Source organism: Peromyscus maniculatus, chromosome 6 (assembly GCF_049852395.1).
Source record: "Peromyscus maniculatus bairdii isolate BWxNUB_F1_BW_parent chromosome 6, HU_Pman_BW_mat_3.1, whole genome shotgun sequence".
Taxonomy (NCBI): Eukaryota; Metazoa; Chordata; class Mammalia; order Rodentia; family Cricetidae; genus Peromyscus; species Peromyscus maniculatus.
The window spans coordinates 68,293,463-68,307,853 of NC_134857.1; the positions used below are offsets into that span (position 1 = coordinate 68,293,463).

The 14,391-nt window shown below is 47.3% G+C and overlaps 1 protein-coding gene across 1 annotated transcript in view; it reads right to left on the bottom strand.

The window, feature by feature from the left end:
• Prcc (proline rich mitotic checkpoint control factor) overlaps positions 1-12,997 on the bottom strand; it is a 31,807-nt gene extending 18,810 nt beyond the window's left edge. Inside the window, exon 1 of the mRNA XM_006976413.4 lies at positions 12,127-12,997. Coding sequence (XP_006976475.1) covers positions 12,127-12,588 — 462 coding nt within the window. The 5' untranslated portion in view covers positions 12,589-12,997. The remainder of the gene's footprint in view (positions 1-12,126) is intronic.
• Positions 12,998-14,391: the final 1,394 nt, after the last annotated feature.

The following is a 14,391-nucleotide window of genomic DNA, read 5'->3' on the forward strand; positions in this document are numbered from 1 at the left end:
AAAATAAATATTTGGCACAATGAATATGTTTTTTGGTGTTTTTTTTTTTTTTTTGGTTTTTCAAGACAGGGTTTCTCTGTGTAGCTTTGCGCCTTTCCTGGGACTCACTTGGTCCAGGCTGGCCTCAAACTCACAGAGATCTGCCTGGCTCTGCCTCCCGAGTGCTGGGATTAAAGGCATGTGCCACCACCGCCGGCGAATATGTTAATTACCTTGATTATACCACACTGTTCATAAATTATGATTTCATCCTACGCTCCAAAAAATACACACAATTAATTATAAACTGTCAATTGACTGTACTTTAAGTTCTTCCGGTTCTCACTGACTCCTGGTGCCCACATGACTGGTGTCTCTCTGTGTCCTTTCAGTGTGCTTGGTATGGTTACCCTGTTCCTGACTCTAAGATCCCAAGAAGCCTTCTGCACTCATGTCACTTATCTGTCTGCAGTGACATCATACCAACTGCTCACCAGCACTTGCTGTGTAAATGTGACATATTTCACACGTCTTTCTGTCTTTATTCTGACAACAATGGCTGTATCTCACACTGGAACACCACCACCTGGCAATCAGAGACACAGTGATTTTCATTGCTAACTGCTGCCAAAATATTAAAAACAAAACACACTTAAAGGGAAATCTGTCTTAGCCCTAAATGTGAAAAATAAAGGGCAGCAAAGGAGACACTGACCACTGACCAAATGCCTGCTATATATTAATAGTGACTTTCTTTCTCTTTCTTTCTTTCTCTCTTTCTTTCTTTCTTTCTTTCTTTCTTTCTTTCTTTCTTTCTTTCTTTCTTTCTTTCTTTCTCTCTCTCTCTCTCTTTCTTTCTCCTTCTTTCTCTTTCTTTCTTTCCTCCCTCCCTCCCTCCCTCCCTCCCTTCCTTCCTTTCTTTCTTTAAGATTTATCTATTTATTTTATATACAATGTTCTGCCTGCATGTATGCCTGCAGGCCAGAAGGCGGCACCAGATCTCATTACAGATGGTTGTGAGCCACCATGTGGTTGCTGGGAATTGAACTCAGGACCTCTGGAAGAACAGCCAGTGCTCTTAACTGCTGAGCCATCTCTCAAGTCAGAGTGTGTTGGTGTGTGTGTGTGTGTGTGTGTGTGTGCGCGTGTGCGCGTGCGCGTGCGCGCGCACGCGTATTCCTGGCTGTCCTGGAACTCATTGTGTAGAACAGGCTGGCCTTGAACTCCCAGAGATCCACCTGCCTCTGCCTCCCAAGTGCTGCGATCAAAGGTGTGCACCACCACCCCACAACAGTGATCCCTCCAGTATTAGTGCTTTGATCTTATTTGTTTGAAACATGATCTCATGTAGCCCAGGCTGCCCTTAAACTCCCTAAATAGCCAAGGATGACCTTGAATTCCTGATCCTCCTGCTTCTACATCCGAGTGCTGGATTTACAGGTATGTGGTGCTGGGAATCAAACCCAGGCCCTCATTTGCATGCTACATAAACACTCAAGCAACTGAGCCACCTCCCCAGCCCTCCTCCCAGTAACATAATTTCAATTTCATAGCTCAGAAGTCCAAGAGTGGCAAGGCCGCGACAGAACCTGTGCCAGTTTGGGCTTCTGTGCTTGGAAAGTAACACCATCCTGACGGTGTACAACACTGAGGGCCACACTAAATCACATGGGGTCTCACAGGGAAGAGCACAGATCAGAACACAGGGGTTCTGTCAGCCCTCACCCCCAAGGCTAGCTGGAATACTACTCATCCCTGTCACAGTGGTGCTGAGACTGCATGGGCTACTGTTCATGAAAATGCACATAACTAAGGAAGGTTCCCAGCAGAGCTCAGGGTTTATTATTCTCTGACTCACCACAATGACTTACTCAACCAAGAAAAAGGTGTGAACCCCAGCATCTGGGCATGTTCAACCTTTCTCTCTTCAATCCCCATTTCTTCCTACCCACCTACCCACAACAGCGCCCCCCACCCCACCTCAACTTCTTCTGATCCTGGAGAGCCTAGCAAAGCCCCAGCACTGCCCCCCTGGGTTAGCATGGAGTCCTGGGAACATCTAAACTAAAGCACCCGCTGTAACAGGTCTACTGGCAGCACCGGGGCAACCAATGACCATTCTTAGTGTCCGTGGGGTTTCTCATTGTTTTTTGGAGACAACATTTCACTCTGCAGCCCAAACTACACTTGAACCCTCAGCAATCATGATTCCGCCTCCCAAGTGCTCAGATTACAGGCACGACAGCATGCCTTGTAAAGGCATGTCCTCACTTCTCAGATCCTGTGAAACACAGTGGCCACTGTGACAGTGGAGACAATCTGTCCTTAGGCTAATACACTACCTTTGAGAGGGCTGGGATTAAAAGTGTGCCAATATCGCCCGGCTCTGAGTTTATGTTAGACACAAACACAAACAACTCTGTATGACTGACCATTTCTAATGTCACTCACTACTTCTGGATCTAGAGATTGCTGGCTACTCATATGCGCGCGCGCGCGCGCACACACACACACACACACACACACACACACACACACGATGGACAGACAGACAGACAGACGGACTGACACGCATGCGTATGTGCATGCCATGGCAATAGTGTGGCAGCCAGAGGACAACTTTTCAGAGGTGATTCTTTCCTTTTTCCCTGTGGGTCCTGGGGACTAAATTCGGCTTGTCAGGCTTGATGGTAAGTGCTGAGCCATCTTGCTGGACTTCATTTAATGATTTTTAATGAAATTCAAGTGAGTAATTTTAATTTTTTCTTTTCTGTCTTTTTTTTTTTTTTTTTTTTACATTTTTATTTTAGGGGTGTGAGTATACCATGTGTATGAGTAGAAGTCAGAGGACAACTTGTGGAAATCAGGTTTCTTCTTTCACCATGTAGGTTCCAGGGATAGAAATCAGGCCAACTTATAACATGTGACCCTGCTCCCCGATCTCTGCACACAATACCAAGACATGCTAATTTGATGCTTGTGTGCTAAGGAATGATAGCAAAAAAACAAAAGCTTTGTTTTTCATAAGTAAATCATATGCTCCTACAGAGGAGAAAACTTCATATAAACAGTAAAAAATACCACAATTCAGGTCAGGAGCTGCCTTGGTAGGTAAATGCATACAAGCATTAGGACCTGAGTTTACAGCCTAGATTAAAAAAGAAAAAAGAAAAAACAGACACAGTGGTGGCTCACAACTGCCTGTAACTCCAGTTCTTGGAGGATCTGACACCTGCTTCTGACCTCTACACAAGGGCATAAATACACTCTCTCTCTCTCTCTTTTTGTCTCTCTGTCTCTCTCTCTCACACACACACACAAAAAAAAAATTGGTTTTCTTTCTTCTCTCTCTCTCTCTCTCTCTCTCTCTCTCTCTCTCTCTCTCTCTCTCTCTCTTTCTTTTTAAACAGAATCTCTCTACATATCCCTGACTTTCCTGGAACTTGCTCTGTAGACCAGGCTGGCCTTCTCAGAGATCCACCTGCTCTGCCTCCCAGTGCTGGCATTAAAGGCTTGTACCTCCGTGCCCAGCTCGACTTTTTTTTGACAGGGTTTCTCTGTGTAGTTTTGGTGCCTGTCTTGGATCTCACTCTGTAGACCAGACTGGCCTTGAACTCACAGAGATCTGCCTGGCTCTGCCTCCTGAGTGCTAGGAGTAAAGGCGTGCGCCACCACCGCCTGGCCTCAACTTTTTTTTAAGTACATTTTAAAAAAGACTAGCCAGAGAATGACTATGAAACGACTTACACACAGGGAAATAGCTCTCTTTCGGGAAACTGGGACCATCGCAGGAGGAAGGGTGAGATTTTAGCTCTGAGCTCTGACCTCTTGGCTTTCTCTTAAAAAAAAAAAAAAAGACTAGCCAGGCAATAATGGTAAATGCCTTTTATCCCAGCACTCGGGAGGCAAAGGCAGGCAGAACTTTGAGTTCCAAGCCAGGATGATCAGTTCTAGGACAGCCTACCCAGAAAAATCCTGTCTCAAAAGGCCAAAAAAAAAAAGGGGAGGGAGGGAACCAACCACCAAAAAACTCAGGAAATAAAGAGCTCACAAGTTTCAGGAAGTCCCTGAAATTTACCAAGTTCCCAAGACCTTCTCCATTTATAAAGAGTATAGACAGGGGCTGGAGAGATGGCTCAGAGTTTAAGAGCACTGGCTGTTCTTCCAGAGGTCCTGAGTTCAATTCCCAGCAACCACATGGTGGCACACAACCATCTGTAATGAGATCTGGTGCCCTCTTCTGTCCTGCAGGCTGAACATTCACTGTATAAATAAATAAATAAATAAATAAATAAATAAATAAATAAATAAATAAATAAATAAATAAACGAACAAATAAATAAAATCTTTAAAAAAAAAAAAAGAGTATAGACAGTACAGATGGCTGTACTGTGGAGCCGCCTACATGTCCTGCAGAGCTCTGGAGTGTCAGCTTTTGTGAGCATGTGACAATGAACTTTCAGTGACACACCTACTTCTGTGTTGTGAATACTTATAACCCCAATAATCTCAATGATGTACCAAGTTAGACTCTGGTAGTATATTTTGCTCTGTTGTAGGCTCCCTATCTGGGGTAAGGAGACATTTGTTCCTAACTCCCCAGGAATAATGCCACACAACAGGAGGCCAGCTTGGACTACTGAGTAAGACCACAGTGGGGAGTGACATTATTATTTCTTTTTAGCCTCACAGGAACCTAAAGCTCAGTGGCCACCACTGCCAAGAGTGACACTCTACACACGCAGAGACTGCTGAGCAAGAACGGAAACAGACACACTCCATTAGGCTAGGTCCAGGGGGATCTGCTCATCTCTCAGTGCCGCACTCCCCATGGCAGGCCTCCGCTTATCTTCTCAGGCTCTGGTTCTCAGAGACTCTCCAAAGGCAATCACTAGCTATCAGGGCCAGGAGCCAAGGAGGAAATCAAGGTTAAGAACAGACACCCACCTCTCCAGACTCCAAGTGAATTATACTATTATCCCATTAGCGAGATTCATCAACTTCTTGAACTCTTTGGTCTCTTATTTGCCCTTGGGTTAGGATTTTGTTTTCTCTATTTTACTTCTTGTTTATCTTCCTTTCTGATTTCTGCCTACCTATGGGCCTTCTCCTCACCTTCTCAGTAAATACCAAGACAGAGCAAAGCACACCTAGGTTCAAATATAACCTCTGCCACCACTTCAAAACTATGCGGTTTGGGGCAACTTGCCTTTGTTGTCTAAACCTGTTTCCTTCTAGGTGAACTGGAGTTAGGAGCGTAGCACAAAATGGGTGAGGCAGAGCATGTGCATGCCAGTAACCCTAGCACCTGGGAGGTGAAGACAGGAGAGAAGTGGAAGATCATCCTCCACTACATAGGGGAGGTGCTGGCAGCCTAGGCTAGACCTTGTTTTGAAGGGGAGAGAAAAGAGCTCAGTGCTGTGCCAACACCTTCAGCAGGTTCCCACAAACATTAGCAGGCTCCAACCCTGAAATTTATTGTTGTTGCTATTTGAAACAGGGCCTCACTATGTAGACCAGACTGAGTTCCACCTGCCTTTCCATTCTAAGTGCTGAGAAGTAAAAGTGTGTGCCACCATGCTCCAAAGAATCAACCTAAAATCTGTGTCAGAATATATTATATGAGAAAGAACTCTCACATAAGACTTGTTATCCTAAGTCTGTCTTTTTCAGTATCTTCATCCTCTGGGCCTAGGAAATCAACCAATGACCTCACAGTAAGAACAAGAAGAGCAAGAAAGGGGAGAAAGCAGACAATCACCTCTCCATGGATCATTTCCTACTTAAGTCAAAAGGTGAGAGAAGCTGAGCTTGTGGGCACATTCCTACAATCCCAGCACTAGAGAAGGTGAGGCAAAAGGGATCTTGAATTCAAGGGGAACTGGGAACTGGGCCACACACACAGTACAACCCCTGCCCCGCCCGCCTGCCCGCCCCCCCCCACACACACACAAGGGGAGTGGGGGGGGGGGGGGAGCAGATGATGACAAAGAGAAAAGATAACCGAGGTTGGTTGTGGACTGCACTCCTGCATGCCACTCCTCTCCCCTCGCTCCCCGTGATTACAGACAGCTGGTAACCTGGAAACTAGGAGGGCTAGACTACAGTTTACTCTGAGCTGATCTATAAAAAGAAGGAAATAAAAATCAAGACGCTGTAGGTGGCTTTCCCCTGCAGCAAAGGTAAGAAGCACCAAATTCTAAGAAAATTCTCTAAGGCAGTGAGCTTATCCTTGTATGGTAGTTTTGAAAGAAAATGGCCCCAGCCGGGCAGTGGTGGCCTATGCCTTTAACCCCAGCACTCAGGAGGCAGAGCCAGGCGGATCTCTGTGAGTTCGAGGCCAGCCTGGTTTACAGAGGGAGATCCAGGACAGGGACCAAAACTACACAGAGAAACTCTGTCTCGAAAAACCAAAAAAAAAAAAAAAAAAAAGAAAGAAAGAAAAGAAAGGAAGGAAAAAAATGGCCCCAATAGGCTCACAGGCAGTAGCCTGTGAAGTGTGGCCTTGCTGGAGTAGGTGTGGCTTTGTTGGAGGAAGTGTGTCACTAGGGGGTAGGCTCTGAGGTCTCAGAAGCTCAAGCCAGGCCTAGTGAGTCTCAGTCTCTTCCTGCTGCCTGCTGATCCAGATGTAGGACTCTCAGCTCCCTCTCCAGCACCACATCTGCCTGCAGGCCACCATGCTGCCTGCCATGACGATAATGGGCTAAACCTCTGAAACTGTAAGCCAGCCCCAATACAATGTTTTCCTTCCTAAGGGCTGCCTTGGTCACGGTGTCTCTTCACAGCAACAGAACTCTAAGATGGCCTGCAAACATGCACTAAGGGCTGTAGGGGAATTTGCTCCACCCATGACCCTATGGCCCAAAGGAGGCAGTGCTTCCTGCTCTTGTATGTGACCTCTTAAAAGGAAAAGGAGAAAGGTCACATGCCCCTTCTCTCTGCTCCTGCCTGCGAGGTGGATTTGAGAACGACTTCAGCTGTCTACTCCGTTCTGTATTTGTGAGTGTATTTCCTCAATTTATATCTTAATAAATCCCTATTACCCATCAAATAGACTCACGTGAATTGACCTTTTTTTTTTTTTAGATTTATTTATTTATTATGTATACAATATGTATGACTAAAGGCCAGAAGAGAGCACCAGATCTCATTACAGATGGTTGTGAGCCACCATGTGGTTGCTGGGAATTGAACTCAGGGCCTCTGGAAGAGCAGTCAGTGCTCTTAATCTCTGAGCCATCTCTCCAGCCCGTGAATTGATCTTAATAGAGGGCCCATGCACAACATGGGGTTCAGAATCAGAGCTCTTAGAACCAGACAGGGCACAGCTCTTTAAAGACCAGGATGCAGAGGTGGAGAGATGGCTCAGATGTTAAGAGCACTGGCTGCTCTTCCAGAGGACCCGGGTTCAATTCTCAGCACTCACATGGAACTAACAACCAGTTCTGGGGATTCCATGTCCTCTCTTCTGGTCTCCATGGACACTGCATGCATGGGTATACAGACACACTCAGACAAAACACCTACCAACATAAGGCTACAAGGCCAGGTAGCCAGGTGGTATATTGCACACCTTTAATCCCAGCACTTGGAAGGCAGAGACAGGCAAATCTCTGGGTTTGAGGCCAGCCTCGTCTACAGAGTGAGTTTCAGGAGAGCCAGGACTACACAGAGAAACCCTGTCTGGAAAGATAAAACAAAACCAAACAAAAACCCTCAGGAAATAAAGCGCTCACAAATTTCAGAAAGTCCCTGAAATATATCAGTTTCCCAAGACCTTCTCCCTTCAAGGTGGAGTCTGCCTCTGCCTCCTGAGTACTGGGATTAAAGGCATGAGCCACCACCACCCAGCTGAGAAACCCTATCTTGAAAAACTAAAAAAAAAAAAAAAAAAAAAAAAAAGACCAGGTCACATACACCTGAGCACCTTCAATATTCTTAGGCTGCCTTTCTCCAAGAGTTATGTTCAAAGAACAAAACTAGCAACTTGAACAGAACACTGGGAAATAACCAGCTAGGGCTGGCATTCCAGTGGACCGTCACTCCACACTTCAGAAGCTGCGTGGGTCACACAAGTCAGGTCCTCTGCTGCCCGCTACGTTCACCAGCTTAACTGGAAAAGCCTACAGCCTCCACCACAAATCTTTTTCTCTTTTTGGGTATCTGAGGCAGGATCTTGCTATGTAGCCCTGTTGGTTATGTAGATAAGGGTTCCCAAACTCAGGCATTTTCTGTGCCTCAGCCTCCAGCCTCTCGAGTGCAGGGGTTAACGGTGTCCCACCAAGTTGTTCTAATGCTACCTTCATGAAAAAACGAGCTGTCACTGTGGAGAAAAACACACTGGCTTAGGTGACAGCATCCTCATGCATTCCCCAAATATAACAATTAAGCTGAGGTAAAGCTGGGGGGGTGTGTGGAGAAGCAGCAGCCAGACCATGTTTCTATTCCATTCATGGACGGAGCTTTCTTAACCCCAGTTAAATCAAGACCAAGGTTAGTTTCAATGGCAAAACAGAAAGCTTTTGTAAACTTAGACCAAGAAATGACAAACTCAGATGAGAATAAAAGGACAAGTGATCTGAAAGAAAGTTTTGATTGAAGGAGATGGGAGATTCTAGAATAGCCTTCCAGAAAGAACTCCTGTGATTCCTTCATTCAGAGAATAAACTTAGAGTGCTCCCCCTCACCAAGGAAATTTCTCTCTACAACAGATGGAGACAACTACAGAAAACCACACCAACCAATCCAAATGCAGAGTTGTGAAACTCATTCCCAACGGCTACATCTACAAAACAGCTCCCACATCTAAGGCTCAGAGAACGTGGCAGAAGACGGGCAGCTGTGAGACTGGGTGTGTCTCTAGTAACATCAGAACTACACCCACCAAGTCTTGCCTAGCTAGGAGCTGAAAAGGACAACAGCAGCAACCCAGGAGGCCTCAACCCTACACAAAACAGCTCCCACATCTAAGGCTCAGAGAATGTGGCAGAAGACGGACAGCTGTGAGACTGGGTGTGTCTCTAGTAACATCAGAACTACACCCACCAAGTCTTGCCTAGCTAGGAGCTGAAAAGGACAACAGCAGCAACCCAGGAGGCCTCAACCCTACACAAAGAACTACAGGCAACCAAGGAATGCTGAGAGTGAGAGAAACAGTCTCCCCAAGGAAGAGCATACCAATCAATCCGTTGTCCAATACCAAATGGTCAACCCTAAAAACATATATACAGAATACCATACAGTCTGAGCAGATCATATTTAGAAATATATATGTATATGCATAAACATATATGCATGTAACAACAATTGATGAAAAAAGAGGCCATGAATTTGAAAGACAGCAAAGAGGTATACATGGAAGAATTTGGAGGGAGAAGGGAAGGGAAAATAATATAATTATAACCTCCAAAAGAACAGGGGTGGTGACACACTCCTTTAATCCCAGCATTTACGAGGCAGAGGCAGGCGGATCTCTGTGAGTTCGAGGCCAGCCTGGTCTACAGAGCTAGTTCTAGGGACATAATGGGATTAAAAGAAGTAACCTCTGCTCTGTCTTCATGGAGTCTGTACACTAGAGGAGGGGAAAAAGCTAAGTATATAGTATACAATATGGTGGTAAAGCTACAGAGAAAAACAAAGCAGGGCCAGGCAATGCACACCTTTGACTCCAGCACCAAACTACATCTGTAGTTCATGAATGAATCTGTATGAATTTCAGTTTCACCATCTCAGTTTTGTTAAGGTTAGATGAGTTTGGACATGAGGGTACACTTTCTAGAAGAGGCAATCAGAAGATAGAGAGGCAGATGGATCTCTGAGTTTGAGGCCAAGCCTGGTCTATGTAGCAAGTTCCAGGCCGGCTAAGGCTACATAGTAGGACCATGCATCAAAAAAAACCAGGGAGAAGCATGTGAGAGGCAACTGCATGTAAGCAGGTAGACTAGCAATGCTCCTGAGAACATGCCATTTAGCCAAGACTGACAGAGAAAGGGGAACACTGAGACACCTGCTGGGGGAAACAAAAAACAGAGACAGCCCATGCAGAAAAGAACGCTAAAGAAAAGCAGAGCTAGAAAGGGAGCCCAGGATAGAGCAATTCATGTACCCAAAGGTAGAAAGCAAAGAGCTCTCACACACTTTCTTCCTGAGGGTTACTGTCTCCCTTATCAAAGGAAGCCTTCATTCCAAGAGGCCTTGTCTTTTTCTGCTCAAACATCTGAAAACAACATAAAGTCAGGCATGGCGGCACATGTCTTTAATCCCAGCACTTGGGAGGCAGAGGCAGAAGGATCTCTGTGAGTTCAAGGCCACCCTGGTCTACAGAGCGAATTCCAAGGCAGCCAGGACTACATAGAGATCCTGTCTAAATAAACAGACAAATAAACACAAAAAAAACAACATAAGCTTGTGGTGATATTGTGGTCCCCAAAATATTGTGCACCCTAATAAACTTATCTGGAGTCAGAGAACAGAACAGCCACTAGATATAGAGGCCAGAAAATGGTGGCATAGAGACCTTTAATCCTAGCATTCCAGAGGCAGAGATCCATCTGGATCTCTGTGAGTTCAAGGCCACACTGGAAACAGCCAAGTGTGGTAACAAGAGCCTTTAATCCCAGGAAGTCATGGCAGGAAGCAGAAAGGTATTTAAGGCATGAGGACCAGGAATTAGACCTGGTTAAGCTTTTGGCCTGGTTATGGCTTTAGGCTTTTAGCAGCAGTTCAGCTGAGATCCATTTGGAACAGGACTCAGAAGCTTCCAGTCTGAGGAAACAGGATCAGCTGAGGAACTGGCAAGATGAGGTAGCTATGGCTTGTTCTGCTTCTCTGATCATTCAGCGTTCACTCCAATACCTGACTCCAGGTTTGTTTTTATTAATAAGACCTGTTAAGATACTTGCTACATAAGCTTGACTGCCTCTTCTAGAAACTGTGCCCTCATGTTCAAACTCATCTAACCTTGACAAAACCTAGATGGTAAAAATGAAATTCATACAGATTCATTCATGAACTACAGATGTAGTTCAGTTGATAAGAGTGCCTGCCTGGCTGGCCAGTGGTGACACACACCTTTAATCCCAGCACTTGGAAGGCAGAGCCAGGTGGGTCTCTGTGAGTTCGAGGCCAGCCTGGTCTACAGAGCGAGATCCAGGGCAGGCTCCAAAGCTATTCAGAGAAACCATATCTGGAAAAAACCAAAATTAAAAAAAAAAAAAAAGAGTTTTAGGCTGTTACCCTTAGCTACATAGTAAATCTGAAGCCAGCCTGGGCTACCCAGCCCTGGTTGTGTAGGCTGTAATCCCACCTACAGGAGAGACTGAAGCAGAATAATCTAAAATGTAAGGTCATTATAGACAACCAAGAAAGACCATTTCTCAAAATAAAAATTGGAAATAGGGCTGAGGCTGGAGCTCAGGGTAAGAGTGTTTACCTAGCATGTGTGAGGCCACAGGTTCAACTCCCAGATGGGGGGGGGGGGTCCATTCTCAATTTCTTAAGCCAGGGACAGCGTAGTTACTTCTTAATCCAACACGAAGAGGCTGAAGCAAGATCATAGGTTGGAGCCCAGCCTGGGCTACATAGTGATCCAAGGAGAGCCTGGGCTACACAGTGAAACCGTCTCAAAAATAAATATTCCATTTCTTCTCTAGCGCCCCTCAAAAACAAGTCCAAGAGTCATGTCCTTCACCACCTTTATCGAGCCTTATTATTTTAGGGATGGGGCCAAGGATACGACTGGTCCTGGATGTTCAACATGAGCACTAAACTCCTATCAGCTGTCACTTCAGATGCCCACGTTGGACCTGACCTCAATCTGGCAAGAGGAGAGGCCAACCTGAGATGAAGATGCTAAAGTGGAAGGAAGTGTCCCTGTGCATGTACCTTGGCCTGTCAGTACCAAGGATACCATGTAACCCTTTCTGCCAGCCAGCCCCGGGTTCCAAAATGCCCCGCGGCCGATACCCTAACTCCCCAAAGTTGACAAGTAAGTGCATCTGAATTAACCGCCTTCCAAGAGGATTCTAGCGGCCCCGAGTCAACGGATGAGTTTCTAGGGCTCCATGACGGCCCCAAGTCCCTCCTACCCCCAAACTTAAACCCAATGGGGCTTGCGGTGCCCCGCTCCCCGCGCCCCCAGATACTCACATCGCCCTTATGCAGCTCCGGCGCCGCGATCCTCACCGGCTCGGTCCTCTTCTTTGGCTTGGGAAGGCCCAAGGGGGGTCCGACACTGCCCACGGCGGGGGGCAGGCTGAGACCAGGGCCGTGGGGCGACGGCAGCCCCAGCCCCTCCCCAACTCCCGCAGCTTCAGCCGGGCTCACTCCCGCAGGTGGCGGGAAGCCGCCCAAGCCGAAGGGCAAAGTTGGAGGAGGCTGCAGCCTGGGGTCTCCGGGGGGCGGGGGCAGCAAGAGCGGCGGGGGGAAGGCTGGAGCCAGCATCGGAGGGGGCGGGGGCAGCAAGGCCGGACCCTTGGGTGCGGGCAGGGAAGCGAACAGGCCTCCCAAAGTGGGCCCGGGCATGGGAGCCGCCACATCCTCTTCCTCCGGCTCCGGCTCCGGCTCATCCGGCTCACTCTCATCGCTGCTGGCGTAAGCGACCAGAGACATGGCGCCTCCCGCCTTTGGGACGCCCTTGCCCGCAGACTAGGCCTACTGGAGACCCGGGATGTCCCGGCGGCCTAGTAGGCCCCACCACTGGGCAAGGCGGGGGACCGAAGAGCGGCCCCTGCTCCGTGTTCTGGGGCTATCCTCGGCAGGCACCCATGGCCAGGGCTGATTTACACCGAGTAAGGATTCCCGCTTCACTTAAGCTCCTAGCGCCAGGCAACTACACACAGCTAATGGCCGCCGAGTCACTCCGCCTACTGCTCGCCTCACAGACATAAGAACTATACTTCCCAGGGAACACTTTTGCAACAGCCCGTTCTCCACCTCAGGGAACTCGGTGCAAAGCATGGCGGGAGTTGGAGTCCGAAGGTGGAGTCAATGGGGCGCTGAAAGACTTGAGGGAAACCCTCCTCTGACGCAGGGGCTCCTGGGATTCGTAGTTTGTTTATTTGTTTGTTGTTGCCTTGAAAGTCCTAGGTTACTACAAGCCCCATGGATCAGCGCGGTAGTCACGGAAACACTTAGAGCATTTCGGTACTTGCAGTTAGTTCCTTAGCGCCCTTAAAGGTTTATGGGAGCTGTGGTGCGCTTAGAAACTGCAGGTGTTGTCGGGAAAGTGATGGCGTCTGGGAAAGGGGACGAGCAGCTAGCTTAAAGGGAAAGTTACCTGTAAATAAATGGTGATGCTTCCAAGTCTACCTGGGAGTTAGAACAAAGCACTCCAAGAAAAGCCCAAGCCCAAGGGACGTGTCTGAAAATAAGCTGCAAAACCAGAGAGAAAATGAGGCCGCGGGCATCTGAGAGCCGAAGTAAATGTGACATAAAAAAGGAAGGAGGTGATCTCCTTTGCTAAGGCTGGTACACATCCAGGAACACGTCTCCCCCCCACCCACCCCCTGTGAAGCCTGCCTACCAAGATCTGGGGCTTGGGCTCCTTCCGCAGCAACCAGTGAGACAGAGAGGTGGCCAAGGCGCGGGGAACTAGGGTGAGGTACCCAGGACTCGTCATTTCACAGTAAAGGGACACACAATGGCCTGGTACACTTCACAGTTCTGAGGAATCGCCTGTGCCACCCCCCAAAACTAACAACAACTCCGCGTGTGTGGTTGGCATTCCTTTAATGGCTGGGCATGCTGTCTGTCCTGCCAGAATATCCACCCACGTTTATGATAGGCTTCTTCACGTGCTGTCTGCCTGTGAGGATGTGTTTTGCACCTGTTCTTCCCTGTCGTCTACCTGTGATTCTGGGTCACATTCTGGTACCCTGTAACGGAGTGCCCACTACTTGTCAGCCTGTCTGTGCATATCCTCTACATCCATCTCTCTGGGTACTCCCTCCCTGCTCCTAAGAGCAGAAAACTATTGACATCAGCCAACGAAAGAGCTGTTGAGTTGTGGCAAGGAGGCTAAAAAAGATAGAAAGTGTGCTTTGAGAGAAGGATGATGATAGTCAAGTCAGCTAAAAGACAAGCCCGATGTGACTCTTCCTCATCATCATCCTCACTCTCTGTCTGAACATCTGGCTTCACAGACAAATTTATAATACTACCTTCTCTAGACATCTGCTTAGATCTGCCCAGAGTAACTTGTGTGCACCTGTGTTTTAACCAGACTATGGGTCTAGGCAGCTCAATAGCAAATTGCTTATCTAACATGTGCAAGATTCAGGATTTGATACCCCACTGCAAGATTCAGGATTTGATACCCCAAAACAAATTTTAATGTGCATAAGGAAAAAAAGTTAATGTGCCCTAGGAAAAAAATTTTGAAAACTACAAATTCTTGCTGGACATAGTGGCCCA